The 22,263-nt window shown below is 37.3% G+C and overlaps 1 protein-coding gene across 1 annotated transcript; it reads left to right on the plus strand.

The window, feature by feature from the left end:
• The first annotated feature begins 91 nt into the window (after positions 1–91).
• On the plus strand, positions 92–16,057 carry GPX7 (glutathione peroxidase 7). Its single transcript, XM_030034226.2, has 3 exons — positions 92–347; positions 7,477–7,738; positions 9,627–16,057. Exons 1-3 carry the CDS (start codon positions 141–143, stop codon positions 9,788–9,790), a joined length of 633 nt encoding a protein of 210 aa, XP_029890086.1. The 5' UTR covers positions 92–140; the 3' UTR covers positions 9,791–16,057.
• The last annotated feature ends 6,206 nt before the right edge of the window (positions 16,058–22,263 follow it).

A 22,263-nucleotide genomic window follows, 5' to 3' on the forward strand; every position in this document is an offset into this window, starting at 1 on the left:
TACCTGAGGTCTGGTTACGGACACAGCTTCTAACCCTTTGCAGAAGCCAGACTGTTGCAAAAGCTCCGTTTGCAGCAGTCCTTTCTTTGCGGCAGCGCTTTCCTATCGTGGCAAGTGTCTCTGCAGCACGGCGGTGCAGCATGCTAGATCCTGAGGGCAGTGTGGAGCACCAGCCTTCCTCTTCCTTCCCCAAAGTTCTCCTCATCCCTCTAGCCATGCTCCTTGCAATTGCAGCACTCCTGCTCTTAGCATTTTCCGCTACGCAGCAGAAAGAGCCTGATTTTTACACTTTCAAAGTTGTAAACATCAGGGGCAAACTAGTCTCTCTGGAGAAATACAGGGGCTCGGTAAGTCCGCACGGAGACGGGCAGCTCTCGCCCAGACTCACTAAACAGCCACTCCTTGCATGTCTGCAAAAACCAAGTGGGGGTGGAGAGATTGTACATTAACTTGGTGCACGCATGCAGATAGGTTTGGGTTTACGACTCTTCTTTAACTGATCTGGAGCGTTGCCTGCATGCTTCCTTTGATACCGCTCGGTAGGTCTTTGCGCTCTTTAAATAAAACGTTTGCAGACTAACCTCTGTGTGTGTGCGCGTCCTTTCCTTGTGCAGGCTGCTGCCTGTAGACGTGGCAGGCGGGGAATGCCTGCCCGCCTTTCGTTCGGCAGGATGAATTGCACTGCGTTGTGGCTATCAAATTTGAAGCTCGGGAACTTTGTACCCTTGTATAACTTGCTTTTGGAGCTTGTGTCTGCGTTTTAACTGCATGACTTGTAGTAAATTATTTTTGCCTAAATCCCATTCCTTCTTAATGTTCTGCATTAAAAAAAAAGAGAGATTTAATCAGTGGCTAATGGAGTTAACAGATTTCACCATAATTAGTAAAAAAGCAAGAGACATGATAAAGTAATTATTTTAATATCAGTGTATAGTGAAATTGTAGCAACATCATGCTACTTCCCTTGTCACTTTTTAGTGTGACAGAGCAATATGAAGAAGGGCATATAGACACGCATATACTTTTATGATGTCTTTTAAATTTCATTACATATTATATAAAGGAGTTCTAGGCAGAGCTTTCCTTCCCATTTTAAGAACTATTTCCTTGAATGTAACCTGATTTTTTTTGTTAGTGGTTTGACCACCTAGGAAAGGTGGTCAGCACCTTTGGAAGAGTGAAAAGGGAAGTTAGCACATGGAGTGCATAATACTATATGCTCTCATAGCCACATTCACAAATTACAGAAGCTAAAATCAACATAAAGCCCACAACTGCCACCCTTAGCACTCAAGTGACACATCTTCTGTGATAGAACCAGGCAGTCCAACAGCTTAGCTGCTGCCCAGAAAAGCAGGCACCACTTCTCACTTTCATCCTTAGTCTCCAGCTTTCTGTTTCCACCTTCCTTTTCCCTCTCCTCAGGTACTTCACTGAGGTGTCTGAGCTCACTAGTCCACAGCAGCAGGTCACTAGAACATCGGCAGGAAGGCAGGGAAGGCCCACGGGAGGAGATGTACATTTTCCTGAGCACAGTAGAAAGGGATACTGGTAGATTTGGATCGAATGAGAGGTCTGAATCTTACCTGGTCAAAGTCCTCCTCCTCCTCTGTTCACAATTCAGGTAGAGCAGAACTGGTCCAGTGCACACACTCAAATATCTGTATTGGAAGAACCATGGAACCTATTTAATATTAAGCAATATTTGCTTTTTTTTAGGAGTTCCTTCCAAAGGCTCTGTCAATAAATCCTGGTACTGGGGCATGTTTCTCTGCAGGTCTGTCTGAATAAGCAAATACCCCTTGTAGCTTCTCTTCCTCAGGGCCAGAATCCACATGGAAAGGAGTAAAGGGGGAACTCAGAGGAATTCCTTACAGCCACCCTGCAGAGAGCTGTGGGTGCTCATCCCCTATCCCCTCCGGAACAAGCTGCAGAGCCTGATCCGGAATTTCATGAACACTAGGGGTGTGTGTCTGTATGTCCAATGGTGCTCTGATGCCAGGCCATCCTTGAGGCGTGACTGGTTTCATAAGGGAGAGCTCTAGAGCTGTACCTTGGAAAAGGTAACGTCATCGGTGAATGGTACTCCTTGATCTCTGCTAGGCCATACGGAATAGTTTATTGCAAAAAAGTGATGACCAGCTTCTGTATGGAATAAAAGGATTTGCATTCAGAGAGCCTATTAAAGTTCAGGCTAGCTGCTGTTTGATAATGCATGTGCACAATTTTGAAGAAAATTATAGCAATAAAACATCCATTTCTGTCATTATGTTGTCAGAACTCAGTATCAAGGTAGACAAAGGTTAATTAAACTCCCATTTGCTTCTTAAAGTCAACCTGCTTAAATCTGCAGTTAGATAAGTAACATTAAGATGTAGATTTAGCACAATATTTTAAAGCTATTAAAACAAATAATATATAAGTACTACGTATGTGCTGCTGGTGTTTTAAAGTGTTAGCCCCTGGAACAATAGTCTGCTAATTGCTAAACCAGCTTTTAACAGCCTTAAGCTTTCTGGCAGATGTAGAGAAGACATTTTGTTCAATTGAGTCACTCAACTGATTTAGTTAAATAACTACTTAATTGGTAGTCAAGAAACTAACTGGGAATTGAAAAAATCCAAAAGCTTCCAGAGTATAAAAAAAAAGAAATAAAGTCTGCTAATTCTAAAAACAGAAGAGCCATGCTAAGTATAAACAATCAGTGCAATTCATGACTTGCAGGATCTTTCTTCAATAACTCATTATTAATATAAATTACTGTGTATTCAGATCATTGAAACAATTTTTCTTAGTAAGAAAAAAATAAGACTGATTGATATTAATTCAATTTCCATGCAAGTGCATCTTGATACAAATCACAAGTACCCTCTGTTATACAGTAAATAAGAAATGTACTACCAGTGAAAAAAATTAGGGAACAGATTTTTAATTTTTTTCTGAAATAAATGTGCACAGACATAACCTATCATCCACTTTAATAAAAATGCCAAAAACATGTGAGGGAGTACTCCCTTTTTATGGGGGCATAAGAAATTATATTGCTAGAATACTGAAAGTTTGGCATACATGCTAAAAAATCAGGTATCATATTACATCTACTTGAAAGCAGAGAAAGGGAGGACTATTACAACTGAAAGAAGGAGTACCACAAGCGAAATAGATCAAAAAGCTGTTCTACTGTGTTGCGCAAGAAGGCCATCCTCCCATGATTTTTCCAGGCTACCATACTGACATTGACCCATCTACATTAAAAATGAAGGGCAGTGAAGCATGGCTGGAAAAGAATCAACAGGATCCAAATAAGATTAGTTTTCTATCTGTCTAATCTATCTACCTATCTAATTCAAGAAAGCTTGTATTTTATTTTATGATCTCTATCAGATATGCTGTAAGAGGCAGTATTCTTACCAAAAATAGTATCTATTTGGGAGTCAGAACTCCCAAGCATCAACTGTTCCTTGCTGCGTTTATACCTATCTAGATATAATAGTACCTACCTACCTGCCTGCCGACCTACCTACCACACAGCTAAGTATGGTGTGCTGAGGTGTAATTAAGCAGTGTTAGTGCAGTGCTTTGGAAATCTTGAACCAAAGGTACTATAATAATGTAAAAGCATTTGGCACTATAATAACATAAAGTATTATTTTACTATTGAAAGTAATGCTAGGCACTTTGCATCACAGCTCTCTACAATCCGAGAACATAGTATTACTGAATGTGTATAAATACAGAGTATAGCTACTTAATTACTGTACAGAGTATTGCTCTTTTTTTCCATGAAGGTAACAGCTCTGTGAGTCAGTGTAATCTGACACTTGTGGATGGTTCTTCCATCAGTCAGATGGAGCCAGTTAAGAATCTCCAGATCTAAAAACCTAAGTATCTATTGTCTCTGCTAAAAGATCCACAAAGGGTTACTTGAAGCTGATAGCAGATTCATAAATCTCTCCAAGGATGTTTTCCTCAAGGAGGTACACCGGTGTAAACATAAAGTAAGCCAAGAAATATTTTTTGAATGTTAAATAAATGAGTTCACTACTAGAATGCATGGGTTTTCTAAGCAAAGGGAAGGAAAGGATAGTATTAAGAGGTCAGACAACGGCTAATACAGAATTCAGCTTAAATGAAATAATTTTTGTAAGGTCCAGGATGAATTGTTTGCACTGCACACTAGATGGTGTACTTGACTTGCACTCTCAGAGCCTAAAGTCAATCAAGAGGCATACTGAATTTAATTTAAACCGTTAATAGTTGTAAAAAGTCAAAGTACAGCCTCTTCATGAGAACAAAAAGAGTGACTGTTATTTATTAAAAATAAATTACAGACAAAAAAAAAAAATCACCACATTTAATCACTTCTGGTACCAGACACTTGAAAGATAACTTGGTAAAGATTTTTAAACAATCATTTGAAACATTCCTTATGAAAGACTAATAAATCCTGAAAGTTTTTTATTATATGTGTTAGTTATACTTGTCGGATGTTTGCACTATTAAATTATGGAGTTCAGTAACAGAATGCATTTTTCTAAGGAAAAAAGAGAAGAAGAATGCGTCTGCCATTCTAAGAAATGCTGCGTGTAGTTTCCTCCTATTTCGTGGGAGAATGTTTGGAAGTTTGCACCATTTGCAGTGTGAGCTTTCCTGCCTTTCACCACCACGCTGAGTAATCACTGGTTTTAAACAGCTGTGAATTAAAATTGTTGTTTCTTTTTGAGTGAATTCTTTCAAGCCCTCCTAACTTCAAAATCAAGTAAAAGTTATAAAAGCTTGATTGTTTTCTTTGGCAAGTCATCTTTCATATCTGTTATAATATGAACACAATACCTACACAACCTTATTTCCCCCAAACCTCCAACAATAAACTCGTACATTACCATTTTATTTGGGATAAAGTACCAATAGATTTGAACACAATAAGGTATATGAATACTTCTGCATCATGAGAATGCTGAGTCTTAAACTATGTTTAAAAAAGCCTCTAGAATTTCATATGAAAGAACATGTGACTTCAACTCTTAGTGTTACATTTTATCTTTACTTCAATCATACTAAACTGCAGTCATCACTATGCTTGGTAAATACAAATTATTTCAAAAGAACAGAACTGCCAAGGGTTATTTTTTACATCCAATATAGAAGTTCTATTTGAAATGCCGACAGTCTGCAACAGGAATGCATCATAAAATTATTACCTCTTCTCTGAAAAAAAATATCTAATTATACACCATACCTTTGGATATTTTAGAAGACTAAATTTTAAATTTCAGGTAGACCTTATAAATGTAGTCTGAATGACTGTGATGCTTTGGAACTTAGCTAGATGGCTCCAGATCATATTTCATATGCAAGTGTACAGGGATAGCTTAGATAGTATTCTGTTAACACACTACACCACAAAGAAGATTACATCAACTTCTGCTTTATAAGATTACCTGTCTTCCAGGGAAAACAATGCCGCTCCAAAATCACCTTAAATATAGCCATATACCTATAGATGGTACAAAATACACAAAGGAAGTGTTGAGCCTAAGAAATGATAAACACCAACATCCCCTTAGCTTTTTCTTTACTCATTTCTACCCCTTCTGCGGATTTCATCTTATTATCCCATACCTTACCCAGATTGTGGGCTTTTATATGCCAGTTTGTTTTCTGGTCTTAAAAACACTATACACACATAGTCATCTATTTTTCATATATTATAATTTATTTGATGCACTCTATTCGTATTTCCCATATAATTTTATATAAAAACATCCACATAGGAATATGGAACAATAATAACATTAGAATCCAAAATTTAAATTGAGCAAATGCAGTGGTCACAGACACAAGAGTATGAGACCTGGAGTCAGGATTTTTTACTTCCTTTTCTTTCCCTGCAGCTACTTGCTGTGTAATCTGATCAGGTCAATTAATGTGTCCAAGTGTCAGGTATGCCTCTTGCTGCACTGGGTCCTTCAATACTGCTGTCTCACACTGACAATAAAGAAATCAACATGCCAGCTTCTACGAAACTTCCAAACCCTTGTAGAAAGATCCAGTGTGAATAGCTACTGTTGTTGTACTGGTGAATGTGTTGGCTACTTTGATGGAATTAAAACTTTTTTTGCAATTTGAGAATGAAGGACCAGCTTCTGGGCTGATGTATAATCTGTAGAAACCCACTGGTTTCAGTGTAAACTGGGTAGAATTTTGGTTCCCAAATGATAATGCTTTTTCTGCACTGTGCCTGATTTTAATCTAGGTTGGTAGAAACGTTTTTAGTATTATAGTATTTATATTGCCTTATGACTCTTATGAATTGGTCTGGAAAAAGGAATAGAATGTAGTTACATGTAAAAGAAACATCATTATAAAGTGCACATTGCTATTTTTATTAATAAAATCATATTGTATCTAAAGGATCTATGACATTCAGCTTTAATCCATTCTCAGGAAAACATTAGAACGGGCTCAATTTATGTAGAACGAGTGGCAACTCACACTTACAAAATTTGTTAGAGTAAGTAAGTCTAAAAATAAACTCTAGAAGATATTTAAGGATAAAGTATCTCAAAAACCAGTGGAAAGCTCTTCATGGCCTTGAGAAACTGTGTAACATGTCAGCTCAGGGTTAGGTCGCTTAATTTCCCCAACAAATTCTTGGTAGAATCTGTTCCACCATGTATTCTCCTTACACATGCCTTTATTCTCCTGTAGTGTTCATCTGTGTTTGGCATCTTCCTCTCTGCTGGATCTGCACAGGCAGATACATGCTTGGTGGCAATGTCTGAATGACACAATGCACACAACATCAAAGATGATCAGCTACAGGAATAACTCTTTAAAGGATAGTAGGCACAGTGTTCACTGCTAGGAATCTCTAAATGAGGGAGTAAACTTTCATGCAAAATCTGTTGTAATTTTGTCACAACCAAGTAGACCTACTCTAGACGTGGTGGGAAATTTTACAGTACATTCTGTATAGACCAACCACAAATCCTGTAATTGCTTCTATTAACTTCCAGATCAAGACATCTGTGCTAGCAATGATAAATGGATCAGCCAGTTCTGTATGAGTACTAAATTCTGTACAAGGAAAAATGCTGCAGAACAGATGTTTCACTACAGATAAATGAACTACCAAAAATACATCAATTTGCAAGTTTCTTTCATGCAACTCGGTATACCTTAGCTGGACAGTCATTTCTTAGAAACCATTGAAAAGGCAGAACAGAGGAACACAGATTCTCTGTAAACTGAGAATGAAGATTAGCAGTTTATTGATTATCTTCATGGTTGCCAAATGGGAATACATAAATATTAAATCTTCCTATTGTGAACAGAACTCGATATAGTTTCAAACATAAGTGTTCAGTCACAGTTCTCTAGACTTTGTCATTTTTTGAAAATAATCTGCATCCCAGCCTACCTGTTGGAAAACTGACATATGCAGCACATTTTTAAATCTCTCTTATTCTTCAGGTGTCGCTAGTTGTCAACGTTGCGAGTGAGTGTGGGTATACAGACAGCCACTACAAGGCCTTACAACAGTTACAGAGAGACCTTGGCCCATATCATTTCAATGTGCTGGCATTCCCATGCAATCAGTTTGGGCAGCAAGAACCAGACACCAACAAAGAGATTGAGAGTTTTGCACGAAAGACTTATGGTGCCTCCTTTCCTATGTTCAGCAAAATTGCAGTCAGCGGAGCCGGTGCAATTCCTGCCTTCAAGTACTTAATTGGTGAGTAATCCGGAACATTGGAGGGTTGTATCCCCAGTGTAGAATTCCTCTGACACAAAATACCATCTGACAGAAAAAAAGGTATCTATGACTGTGTTCACAGAATCATAGCGCAGAATTGTCAGGCTCAAAGAGGTCAGAAGTCATGTAGTCCATCCTCCTGCACAAAGCAGCATTTCTCTCTATGTCACCCCTGACAGCTTTGACCTTCTAAAAAGATCTCCAGGGATGAACACACTACGATAATAGATGCCCTATAAAAGCTAGTCTAATAAACCTCTACATGGAATACAGGTCTTGAAATGTTCTCCTGTATGCATACAACACCTGATCTTCTTTTTTCCACTTTGCAGTCTCATAAATGCTTCTCCAGTGACATGACTGCTGCAGGTTGGATTTATAAGATTCATCTCAAGAGCTGTAGAATAAGTGGAAGCAAAGCGCCTACATAATTTACTTCAACAATCAAAAAGTGAAACCAGGCACTAAGACATGTCCTTGAATACTCCCCTCCTCGTTCCTTGCCAAGCATTGGAATAGCCATACTGTACAGTTCCTCCAGTTCTAATCTGCATTGTAGCTAGCACTGAGACCTGAAGAGATTTTGCTGCTTCTTAGCAGACAGCTGACAAAATACACTGTAAAGCAGGATATTCTCTATCGAGGCACTACTTTTCTTGCACTGAACGAATGCTCTAAATACCATTTAAATGCTAAACTAAAATGTCAGTCTTTAACCAATGTGAAGGAAATGTCTTCCAGCAATGACAAATAATAAAGTCCAATATGACACAGCATCACCTGAGATGCATTCTGCAAGGACCAGATCGCTGCTGCTTTGCAGCAGCACAGTGTTCTCCCACATACTACTGAATTTAAAGGAGTGTTGGTAGTAGTATTTTTGGCTACTCCAAGCACACCTCCTTCCAAGTGTCTGTAAGATCTTTCTGCTAGCCAAACTTCCCTTTAATCCTCTTTACATCCTTCCATTTCTGTTTTGCCCAGTGGGGTTGTTACTGCAGACATGTCACATGAAACTTGCAGAACTCCTATTTCCCTGTTGGTCCACATGCAGAGGGAGGCTGCTGGAGGCAGTATGTTTATGCAGCATAATGACAAGATAGTCAACAGTGTAGGTCTGGCTGTGCCTTGATGATACTTTAAAACATCTTCTGATTCCTTATGAGATTTTGCCCAATGTATAATCAATGGAAAAGGATGCTAATTTGTTTGTAGCATCCGTACTTGTGTTATCAGTGGGATAAGGCTTCTGGTCTGATTGAAAATCCTGAAAATTTTGTTAGTCATGCAGCAGGATAGTAAAGCATAAGAATGCGACTCATGTAAAATGAGTATGTGCTCATGGAGGGAAAAGCTGTAGTAGATGAGGACTAGGAGGAAACCTCCTGGAACAATTTAGCTTGTTACTTCTTCATGTAGCATTTCTTGAAATATTCTTCTGAAGCACATGATACTGGGTGCTTTTGGAGGAAAAATTCTGGATACGCAAGCAAATAATCAGTCCTGGTACAGCTGTATGGTTATGCCAATTTCCATTTTCCTGTCAATGTTCAAATGTTTCAGATTTATCTATGTAGCACAGACACACACACACATGCACACACACTTTAACACCGATTATAGTGCTTTCTCCTGTCTGTCTGTCTCTCTCAAGCTTGAATGTTTCCATTAGTCTCCAGGGGGCTACTGTCTAGTTAAAGCTCCCTGTCTGTCAGAAAATTAATCTTATTATTCAGTCTGAACTCCCTCTTAATTTTACATTTCCTTCTTCCTCTGAGAGGGTAATCATCAAATTGACATGAACAAATGTCAGGAATTGGCTAACATGGTTTTCTTTTCTAAGTTTCCACTTTTTTTTTGCCTGTAGATTCTACAGGAGAAGAACCAACCTGGAACTTCTGGAAATACCTGGTGGACCCCAATGGGAAAGTAGTAAAGGCCTGGGACTCTACTGTCTCTATTGAAGAAATAAGACCTTATGTTACAGAACTTGTAAGGAAAATCATCCTGAAGAAAAAGGATGAATTATGACTTTCAAAAATCCCAGCATGCCAACTACATCTTTATTGAGAATTAGAGCTGGAGTTTGTCTTTTCACATTCCAAAACAGAGGATATGGGGAAGGGGAATCATCCTAAGAATGTAGAAAACAGCAAGTTATCATGGTCAAAGTAAATGTTTTTCGCCAGTTGAATTAAATTTGACCTTTCCGGGAAAGAACAACTCATCAGCAATTGTTTCTTTCCCAATTCAAATCGTTAATTGCTGGCAATACTATAGGAAGTCAGTTCATGTATCTGTAGGAAGAAGGCTCAGAATAATGAGAATTTTCTGATTGGGGTCTCACTGACATCTACAATAATGTTGTCATATTTTGATCACAAACTGAATGAAAAAATAAAGAGTAAAAAGTACACGATTGAATTCATGTGCTAGGAAGAGGGCCAAAACATACCTTCAAATCAGGCAGACTTACATAGATAAATGTCCTTCTAGTTACCAAGGCCAAACATACTTAATTTCATCTGCTTAGAAAGTCAGTTAAAAAGGGCATGGGGAAAAGACATCTATAAAACTTAAATGAAAGAAATGTGAAGACAAGGTCTCTGTAAAAATTCTCCAAAAGCTATGAGAAGAATTTATGCATTTTTTCACCGAGTAAAGATTATCACACGGTAGTTAAAAAGCCATTTGAACATCTGTAGGACCAGAGCCTATAGGAAATGTCTATTTCTTTCTTCTGTTAGCATTTTGCCTTAAAAGAATTACTCTCGCCTCATAAAATTGATGTTAAATTTATTTTTCAATTTATAACACCATCTGATTTTTCTGCATGTACAGACAAACATTAGAGAATCAAAATTTTTCCACAAAAATAATTTTTCAAATGTTTAATTGTTGCATAATTTTGCATTGTTTAATACTACATTAACGTTACAAATGTTTAATGGCACCTTTTTCATATGTAGTACTCAGGCACCTGCTCAGATTTCAGACTGCAGAACTTCTTAGCTCATACTAAAATAGTAACACTAACAATTACAGCCTCATTGTTCTTTGACAGAAACCCTTTGAAAATCTTGTCAGCAAGAACTCTTTTTATCTCAACAAAACCACAATGAACAGGTCCCCTGCTCTTAACCCCGGGATGCTTTAAGAAGAATCTACTCTTGTCCAATTGGAGTATTATTGACAAGTGAAAGCTTTTTTTTGCTTTGTAATGCTTTTTAAAGTAGCACAAACAATATTTGCCCATATAGTTGTCAGCGCCCAAGTGTATGAGTAAGCCTTAATTGACCTGACCATGGTAAGAACTTTTTCCAACTCATGACTGCCATTATAGCTCTTCAGTATCCAAATAGGCTCTAGTTGAAATCAAAGGCAAATATTATGGTGTGCACTGGCTTGCAGAACAAAAAGGGAAAGAAGAGTACTGAAGAAATATCAGAAATAAAAGGGTTGATCCTAGCATACATTATAGTTCCTGTGCTTGAACAGCTGCTGTCTCCTGAAGTCTTGGACTCGTTCTATGGAGCTGTCTAAGGAAGTAAGAGCTAGAGGTACTTTAGGGTTTGCAGAAAAACCCTGAAGGGCAGTAACAGAAGTACAAAAGCAAAAAGAGAGTTCAAGTAAGTAGGTAGAAATAAGAAGGAAAACAAAATACAGGTTGCAGTCAAAGAATCTTTGGGACAAACAGGGCACGGATATGTTCATCTCGTATTGATACTAATGAGTATGTTCCAAGCTATATCAGCTACTTCTTAGTTGGAGTGTAACTTAAGAGTGAAGGAAATGGGTGCTTGTGGCAGTGAATATACCTGTATTTTTCTCCTCTGATGGTGAGAAAAGTGAACTCTACAGTTCATTCACTCATTTAGTCTATTCTTATATGAATCACTCTAAGACAATGATTACTAAGGATATCACAAAGAAAGGACAATCAGGCCCAGCTGATGCTGTGCTGGGACAGAGAATACGACTACTAGAAAAGGAGGTCTTTTATTACTCTATGGACTGTTTCTCTTTTCTTTGTCTGTTGATGCTAATGCAATGCCCCAGCATTGCTGTTAGCAAGTGCTGCAGGGCTTAATATTTTCTCCTTAGAAAGTATGTTTCTATTTTATAACTGAAGCCTGGATAAGCCCAGACCATGCTTTGAAAGACATTTTAAGCCCTCTATATTTCAATTTTGGGTGTTCAACTTCAAACAGAACTCTGGATTTAGATAGATATGATCTTGCATTCTCTATTAGACAAATTCTAGAAGTCTAAAGAGATATAATGGAAATGATCAGTTGGAAAAGGTTCATACTAGATGGACAAATATTGTTTGTGCTGCTTTCAAAAGCATTACAAAGCACAAAAAAGCTTTCACTCGTCAATAATACTGCAATTCGACAAGAGTAGATTCTTCTTAAAGCATCCCGGGGTTAAGAGCAGGGGACCTGTACATTGTGGTTTTGTTGAGATAAAAAGAGTTCTTGCTGACAAGATTTTCAAAGGGTTTCTGTCAAAGAACAATGAGGCTGTAATTGTTAGTGTTATTATTTTAGTATGAGCTAAGAAGTTCTGCAGTCTGAAATCTGAACAGATGTCTGAGTACTACAAATACCTTAATACTGATGACTGTTAGAGTTGGTGTTCTTACCAGTTTGGCAATTTAAAGGGAACTAAGGTAAGTATTACATGTGCAAGCTTTGAAACAAAATTGGAACAGGCATATGATTTTAAGCACATAACTACTCTCTCTGAAGTTATCAGAAACATTTTCATGATTAAATGAAGCATGTGGTATATATTCCATCCTTTCTTGCATTGGAATCAGTTTGTAGAACAAATACTTTGGTCTTTTTAATCAAAGTTACAGAGTTAAAGTAAATATTCTCGGTTGTAGATTAATTCATATCTAGTCATGCTCTAAGTACTTCAGGACTTCCTGCTCAGAAAAATTGCAAAGCAAATTGCCCTGGGTTGAATTTGTCTGTTGAGACTATATAGAGGGCATGCAGAGATCAGAAATTACTTTTTTGGCTCATGAGTTCAACACTGTTTTAATCTGACAGAGATCTTCCCTACAGCAAGTCCCCAAAACTGTAAACCAGCTCTGAATATATAGCATGAGACCGTTTTCTTTGCAGCTTGTCTACTTTGCAGAGAAAATATTAGTGTGTATTAACAGATGAGCACATTTTTGCATAGAGAGTGATTATTTTGATCATGTAAGACTTGATCGCTTACAGTTTGCAACTTTGAAGGTCTAAACTCTTGGCATGTGGATTTAAATGCTAAACTAAGCACCTAGACACAGGATTTTATGGAGTCATGTGCCCCCTGTGGCACGCCAGAGGGAAAAGAAATAATTTTAAAGCCTAACTAGAAGTTTAAAATTAGACAGGACACATTTAATCTTTCAAACTTTTGTCTCATAAAGAATGTAAAATCAGACTTACATATATCCAAAGCTCTGTTTTGAAATGGAATATGCTACATTGAAATAGAGCAATTGAATGGAGCAATAGAGAGGAGTTTAACCCCCCCTCTTTTTTTTTTTGGCATTGTAAGGAGAACAAAATCAAACAGCCTAGTTATCCTTACAGCCATCTCTGGTATTTTAGTTATATGCTAGGGACATTTCACTCAAGTTTCTATTGTAATTCTGGTGTGAAACCTCAGTAGCAAACCAGACACAATTTCTCTCTACTGGATGGTACTCCGTTTATCATTTCAAACACGTCAGCATCTGGTTCAATACATAGCTGACCATAGTCAGTACTTTCAGAAGAGTGGACATCCTTTTGATTAAGCAAAACAAATTTTATGCTACCTTCAATTATTGGATCAACCAAATATGTCCTATACACATGCAAATTTATACTGCAGCTACTTGGAGAGCCAAATGAAATTTAACAAGCTTACCTCTGACTCTTTCACAGAAAGAGTTGAGTAAGCAGAGACATCAGGTATTCTCTGTGACATGATTAACAGATCCTGGAGCAAAACCACCACTGATAAAACACAAGAGTTTACAAACCCTTTGATGTATGAGATACTGAAAGCAACAAGAGATTTGAGAACTAATTCTGAACCATATTAAAGTTCCATAGCAGAGACATACACAGAGCAGAAGGAAATAACTGAGCTGTACATGAACATCATCAGAGGTGACTCTGTGATCTAATGCTACACAGCTAACTCATCTAGCTAGCCAGCTCACATAGTGATGTCCACAATATAGGATGAGAAACAACAAAACTCAGCTACATCTTTTATGCCAACTCTGCAGCACCTAGGCATAGGCAACAGTGGGGGCCTGTCTAGTGATAATGGCTGATCTTTTCCAGCTGTCTCTACATAGGAGCTGAAGTCAGCCCCGAGTAACTTTCCATTCTTAGCCTAGAAAACCTGATCCAAGCCTTCAGTCTACAGGCCTAAGAGATAAGGCGTGCTGTTTTATCTCAAAGCATTGCAAGATACCTGCTCAACCAGAAGATCTTTTACACTAATTCCAGAAAATGAGAACAGTTGAAGGATCATTGCATTTTAAGTAAACAGACTTGTATTCTGGAAGGTAAGCACAGACATGAAAGTTTTTGAGGCAATTCTGCTGACATAGACTCTTTTCCCCGACTCAAACAGAAATAACAGCATCCACAGAGTCAGGGACAGATTCTTTCCTAAGCACTAATTGATGGAACAATGATAGTAAAAGGAAATAATAGTATTATAGAACAATAGAAAAGACTGAAGTACAATTTCTTGAAGAACAAACTTCTGCAACACCTGATCTATAAATGCAGTTCTGTGGAACACTTCCCCATCAGACAGAAATTACAGAATTCCTAGCTTCAGGGAGCTATAGTTTTAGTTTCCTTAAGTGAAAGATGCAGTAAGAAAGCTATTATTGGATTATATAAAGTAGTCCTGTCTTTTTTGTCCCCCTTTCCATAAAGGCATTTCTGTTTCATCATAATTAGTGCTTTCATACGAATCATATGATAAATGATTATATTTTTATTTAGCAAGCAAGTAAATCTGACAATGATAAATAAAGAACATCTGCCAAGGAAAATGTCCATAACCCACAAATTGTTCATCCATTCATTAAAAAAGGGCACAATAGTAAAACTGTTCTTGCAATCAAAGAGCTTGCTGAATTCCCAGTTTAAATTACAAATCAGCTTCTCTCACCCTTAATTAGAGTCACACCACTCATTCTGATTTGTCATTACTTCTGTATTCAAAATACTAGTTATTTTATTACTGGTACTTTACGGTCCTCTGGAGAGACCACTAACCACTAGAGATACATAGGGAAATGTTTTCCTGTCATATAAGCATTTTACATTTGAAGTCTCCTCTTCCAAATTCAGACAGAGTACAAATATTTTAAGTTTTCAAGCAAGAGTAACCTCCAAACCATCAGTTTGGTTAAGCTGAAACATTTTGTTTGGATACAATTGATGAGAAATGTTTCAAAGTTGATATTCATATTTTCAAGCTTTAAAAATATAAATAAAATACTAGAAGTGAAAATAATTTCAAACCAAGAAATAGCATCTAAATGCCAATATAGAAAGCTTTGGTGATTTTACAACTTAAAAATTTATACTGTGAATTTTGTCAAAACAGGTATTTTTCCACAAGTTTCAGCTTAGGGAACAGTTTGGTTAAAAAAATTGACAATTCCTAATAATCAAACGTTCTTTTGAAAAAGTCTTTCTAGCTTCAGAGGCTGTCAGTCTATTCTGCACATAGCTATACTGAAGTCAACAGGAATAAATCATTGAGTAAAATTGCAAGATCAAGCCTCTGAATTGTATGAATCATTTAGTCTTATGGAATACCAGGAACTGCAGGACACCATTTCTAGTTGTTAACTGCATGCACAATAAATGTGTTTGTCAAGCCCAAGATTAAGAAACTGGGAACCAAAAGTTCATTGAAACAGTTTCAGAAAACTAAAACATTTCAAAGAAATGACGTAAAAATTAATGTAATGTGAATAATCCATGCAATAAACATGTAATCAATATAATTTTAATAAGTTAAATAGAAAAAAGAATGTAATGCAGATTATTTTTTTTAAGATTTAAGAAGTTAAGATAACACTAATAGACAGACAGGTGATTAGGGATAAACCTTTCCCAAGTATCAGGTGTGAAGTTGTATGCAATGAAAAGGTATCATTGCATGTGCAGATGGGAAGTTCGGGGTAAATTAATTCAATGCCAGAGGAAGATTACAGAGCAGAGGCATTCATTTGTTATCAATCACTAATAAAAGGCTGTATTACTGCAAGTAGATGTATAATCATTTGTCATCAGGAAATTTCTCTGCCCTGTGACTACTTAATCTGGTCTGATTTAGTTCTCTGTCAATTCTACCTGTCAATTTAAAAAGTTCATTGCTTTTCTAGCCTTTCACCTCTGACCATTTCTTTTGATTCTTTTCCTCAGAAACGTCTGTTTCTGACATAAGTTGAAAGCCTCACTTCACAAAGTATCACCATACCTATTAAAATATATTCTTAAAACATCCGTTAGTAGGTCAAAACACAATAGATAAAAGGAGGAAAAGGGCTACAATGGGAGGTGTAATAATTTGAAGCCATTTCTATTTTCTCTTTCTTCTGGTTTAGTTCATAATCAGTGTTGATTTTCTCCCTTTCTCTATTAACAGCAGGACAAGAGAGGATAAAAGAGATGTTTAAGATGCTTCTGTTGGCAATGTTTTGAAGGGGGAATCCTGTCTTCATACGGGATGGAAGAGTATCATTCTAGTTTGGTTCCAGAGTAGTGATAATAGATTTTAGCACAATGGACTACTCCTACTTGGTGGAATCGAATCATTCTGACTTGGCTCTCAAAGAATGCTCTGACCATGCTTTTTGTGCCATAAAACTCAGGAGATGAGCCTTACCCTCCTCCTCTGCTTCTGCTAGAAAAAACATTCCACTGATGTAGCTGAAATTCAGTTGGCCAGGATCAAGGTAAAAAAATTTCTCATGAGTGTGTCCTAAGATACGCTCTTCCTTAAGCTCTGTACCAGATATGCAAGCTCTGTAACTGCTACTGATGACAATACCAATGAACAAAAATGAGCTGAGTTTACTGTGCATCCCAATCTTACAGTGAATACTTGTCTCTGTTTATTTTCTATCCTTCAAAACATCATTTCTAGGCACTTTAGCATTTATTGAAAATCCCCCTGAACAACCCTTGTTTCAAATAATATCTACTAGGCTGAAATGCACATGGTGCTTCCAAATAAGCTATACTCTGAATTCCTTGTTGAAGACTCAGTGCTTTGTCAAAGACACACATAATTTTCTTCTTCCTTCTGAAGATTATGTATGCACTAAAGCACTGCATGTGAAAAAGCTGCTGCAGATTTCTGCATCATGTGATATCCTGAGAGGTACTATCAGTGGTAGACTTTGCTTCCTGCATTGTAAATGTCTACTTTCTGATACTAACTAAGCATGTGAATTTATCAGTCTATAATCTTATTTTCGTCTCACTTAATAATTGATAGTAGTTGATAATACTATTCAAAATATTTGTGAGTTAACTAATGAGTGCATGAAATAACATCCTACATGGAGGGTGGTGCTCAAAAAATACAATATAATATGAACAGAAGTCATAAACTAAGAAACAAAGCAAGCTGTACACTAGCAATGGCTATACAGATGTGTTGGAAGGGCCGAGTGCCTAGCATCTATAAAGATTTGGCCTTTTTTGTGTATTACATCACTAACAGCCAGTTATAAATGCACTTTATTGCGGCTTTCTATCAGCTTGAATGGCAGAAATGCAGGAAATCAGCTGTCTCAGGAACCAAAATCATCTTGAGCCACAGCAACTGGGGAATAATGAAGTAAAAAATATTTGAAAAAACAGATAGTCAGTTGTGCTTCTAGCACCTCACTATCAATGCAGTTTGGTTAGCAATCTTAGTTTGTATACTTTAGTAGCTTCCAAAATAAGTTAAAAAAAACTCAATATATACACAAACTCTTACAATGAGTATTCCACTTACTGGTCCCTTTTCCTGTTTGCTTTAATTACCTGTTGTGAATAGTAGGATGACGTCTCTGGAACTAGATGGTGACTCATCAAAAAGTGACTTCATGGTGGGGGACTGACTTTGTTACTACTATTCTAAATAAATTTCAGCCCTTGATTTATGAGCTGAATGGTTTACTTTCTCAAAGGAACAGACTGACAGCAGTAAACCATCAAATTATTTCCAGAAAAGTAATGAATGCTCAGCACTCTCCTAACTGTCAGCCCAGGTTCACTTTTGGCATAGGCTTGCAGCAGTGAACCAGTACACTTGTTATTTCTCTTCCTTTTACATTCTCATGTGGAAGATGACTACTTTTAAAGTTATAATAATTGGTGCAAGACTTAAACACAAGCAATGAGACAACACTGCATTATTTTGAAACAAAGCCCACAAAGTTCTTTAACACTTAAAGGCATATATTTCCATACTGCTGATATGATCTCATTCACATTTTGCCCAAAACCCTGGAGAATTTCCAGAGATAAGAGCTACTTTTGTAGTATAGTTAGGCTTTCAAAATTTCTGCACCCAAGAGATAATGTGCAAAGCCTTAAAGGTTAGGACGATTACCATTTATGTTTGGCCTTATATAGGATTCTGGCTTTAATTGTTTATACAAGCACAATTCTTACATGTCTTTTTTGGTTTTTTTAAACAAGAAGATCTCAGACCTTCTGAGAACAAACTGCAGTAATATAAAAACATTACAGATTTCCTATAGGCAGCATTATTCTGAAGCAGAAAAGAGATTAGAGTGGGAGCTTCTGATGTAAAAATGTCTAGTGTGGTAAGAATTCTGAATTTTAGACCTATAATGAGATAAAAATTCAAATTTCCTTTGGAATAGGCAGATCAGTACTTGTGTCTCAGTCTGAACATGTTGAATGTGAAATTTAAAATGCAATTCAATTATAAAATAGCAACCAGCAAAGCAAATTAAAATGAAATTCCACCCTCTTTTATTCTTATCTTTCTTTACTTTGGTGCAAATGCTGATTTAAAGTCAATAGTAAAAAGAAGCATGCAGAATTACTCAAACTGCATGGTTTCATCATGTTCATATATGTGCACTCACAGCTAACAGAGTTATTGCACTGGCTCTGAAGCAAAGAGGCTTCGTGTCATATATATGTTTACAAAGCTGTATATATGCAAGATGGAAGCATTCCCCAATAACTAAACCAGCTGATTTGGAAAAAATCTGTGTGCTGCTTTAGAGAACTCATTAATATGAAGTGAATCAACATGGACTGCTAGCAAACATCCATGATAAAAGCGATATGGTGACATCAGACTTTTCTGTAGCCTTTTTCGTAGCCTTTTTCCACTGACTATATGACTTAATTAGCTATACACAACTCTGTTCATAGGCTTTAGGTTTTATGAATCAATCCAGAATTCACAGCTCAAAACAAGTCTTGCAGTCTTGTCCTCACCTGAGGATCCCTTGTTCTTTACAATTCAGATTATGTAATTATTGTTTAACACCAACCAGGCCTTGGCTGCCTTGCACTCATGAATTTACACTATTTGGACAGTTATTCTGTGAACAACTAAGACTTGACTCTTAGTCCAGTAGGGTGGATTCTTACTTATGCCAACAGAAAAGCAATTTCTCAGCAGATCATTTTGTTAACCTTCAAATCCATCCCTAGTTATGGTAAACAAAAACAAAACAAACAACCCAAACAGTTGTCCTTTTTTTAATTTTAGAACGCATTTTTTTCAGTTTTTTTGAGAAATGGTATGTGGCTTATTCTAAATTTAATCTGTACTGAATGTAATGATGTTCAAAACATGAATATTTTTAGGGAGACAAAAACCAGCAACAATGTTTGTTACTGATGGAGGAACGATAGTAATAATCAGGAATAGTAAAGTGGAACACTTTTAGTCAAGAATGATAATGAATGTATTCTGCTACTGAGACTCATAGAAACCTCACAGCACCGTGAAAAAGGGCTTGATATTGACCTTACAGAGGAAGCAACTAAGCATGTGGGTGACACCATTTTCCCAAAAGCATGTAACAAGTGAATGAAAAGCAAAGAACAGAAGTTAATCTTCTGCTTTCAAGTTCGTACAGATGTATCTATCACCTTTAGTTAATCCAACAAGAGAAAGCAAGTTATGTCATGTAAAAGCTGATTGATTTGGCAGCAGTTAAAGTGACAGACAAATGCAAGACAAATGAAGTAATTACATTCCCTTCTAAGACAAACAGCAATGCTCCTGTAAATTAGGATAATTTAGCTTGATTCTGCTTTGACTACTTCTGTTGAGATGTTCATCATGTCTATGACAGTGAGCTGCACTAATACATTGCACTTCAGTAGCAATACAGACACAATTCCTGTCAAAATTCCCAGTGCAAATTCCAGGTATGGAAGAATGATGAATGTCATAGGCTTCATTAAAGGTGTATCGGCTTAGTCTTGGCTGGAAGAAAAACTACATCTGATATCGTATTAGTGAACACACTAAACCATATCTTACTCCTTCCTAATGGATAACACATCTTCTGTGATGACCAACTCCAATGAAACGGTTATAAAGGTATGCCCTACATTCTTTTTCAGGCTTTGGACCTTTCAGTATGGCACTTTCCCAAACCATTCACCTTCTCACTTCCTCTGAAAAAGAAGCGTTTAAGTGTCTTTATTCCTCAATTCAAAAAACACTTCCTGTGAAAATACTGGTGGTATGTATTGCTAAATTTTTTTAATTCCAGGAAAGCAGACAAGACCTCGTGTGGAAGATCCCTGTCCCTTTGATACCTCAGGCTGGCCAGGAAAGAATGTGGGTGACAAAAGGCAGAGTTATATGTTGGAATTTGGCACTCGCTTATCAACTTCTTCTAGACGCTGACCAAAATGGATGCCAAACAGATAGATGATAAAATCTGCTTAAGAAGTGTTCTGTTGAAAAGCCAATTTCTTGTCTCTTCTTGAGCCACACTTCTGCCATAGTTGAGATACATGAACTAGACAATCAGGAATGAAATAGGGGAGCACAAGATACAGAATAAAAGGACTGTGTGAAGGAAGACATTGGAGACCCTACTTCTCCACAAGAAGTGGAGAAAAGTAGACAGAAGTACTTTACTCAGGACCAAATAGAGAACCCCTCCCCGCCCCAAGTTTCAGACAGGTTGTCTGTCAAATCTTTTCTTCTTAGACTGAGAGGAAGGAGGAAGTCACTTTGATCAGTGCTGGAGAAAAGTTGATAAACAGAATACCAGCCTGTTTGTACTCCGTGTGGCTACACTATACTTAATGAGGGCAAAAAGATTATCTTTCAACCCTAGAGGTAGGACATAGAGCCTAGAAGCAAAGCATTTAAGAAAAGAAAAGGAAAAAAAAAAGAGAAAACCACAAATAAGATTGATGGTCAATGTTCAAAACAAGGATGCCACTTGAAGATGACAAGGAGAGGACACCAGGCAGCCAAAGATTCCAGGGAGTCCCTAGATCCCCAGAGAATCTCTGCCAGATGTGCAAGACAGAAATCAGGGCTGCCTTCTCATGCACACAAAGCTTCTCAGTAAGTGGTGTTGTCTGGACTGTGGATGCTCATTTTAATCAGTGCCTTGAAAAATTTGGCAAGGAAGTGCCAACCTAAAAACCTTGAAAACTGAAGTTTGATGTATCCTCAGAGCAGGGTAGTATGAATGGTTCCTTCCAATAATCCTACCAACAGACCTCAGCCAAGTCTTGAAGAAAATGAACTAAGGTGAGTTTTAAGCTTTTGGCACATTACATTTTTGATCTCCACATATAAACACTTCCAAGAGAACTAAAATGGGAAGTGGTTCACAGACAACTAGTGACAACTTCATTTTGGAAGCATCTGATGTGATTGAGTATGTCATCTATGAAGCTCTAATATTTATTTACTGCTTATTCTATGTCACCAATTTTTTTCTTTAGTGATTTAGTGTGGTCAGGCAGCAAATACGAATCAAACCGGAGCAGCTTAAGAAGTTGTTGCAGTTTATTTCTTTTCTTCCCCAAAGAAAAGCACTCCATATGAAGGCATGTGAGCATTCCTCATCCAAACCAACACAAAGCCACCTGACATTTTAAAAAGCCTTCTTCAGCTATTTGAATTAAGAGGGCAATTTGTGTACTGAGACAGTGCTGAAGCACGCTCAGGCTGTTCTGTCAACTGTTTTAAGTGGACAGTAATATCTAGAAGATGGTTAGGATGAACAGATATAATAGATCTTATTGCTTCATCTAATTTCTAAGAAAACACCTAACTACTAAGAGTAACACAGATCAAATGAATCATTCATCTGACATGTAACTGGTGACCATTTCACCAAATCAGGACTCACGAGGTGGAGACCTGACCAATAGCTCACCTGGCCCAGCTTCAAAAGGCCTAGTCTGTCACTAAGAGTAATTCCATCCATTACAGACTGTGTGGTA

Source organism: Aquila chrysaetos, chromosome 12, assembly GCF_900496995.4.
Source record: "Aquila chrysaetos chrysaetos chromosome 12, bAquChr1.4, whole genome shotgun sequence".
Taxonomy (NCBI): domain Eukaryota; kingdom Metazoa; phylum Chordata; class Aves; order Accipitriformes; family Accipitridae; genus Aquila; species Aquila chrysaetos.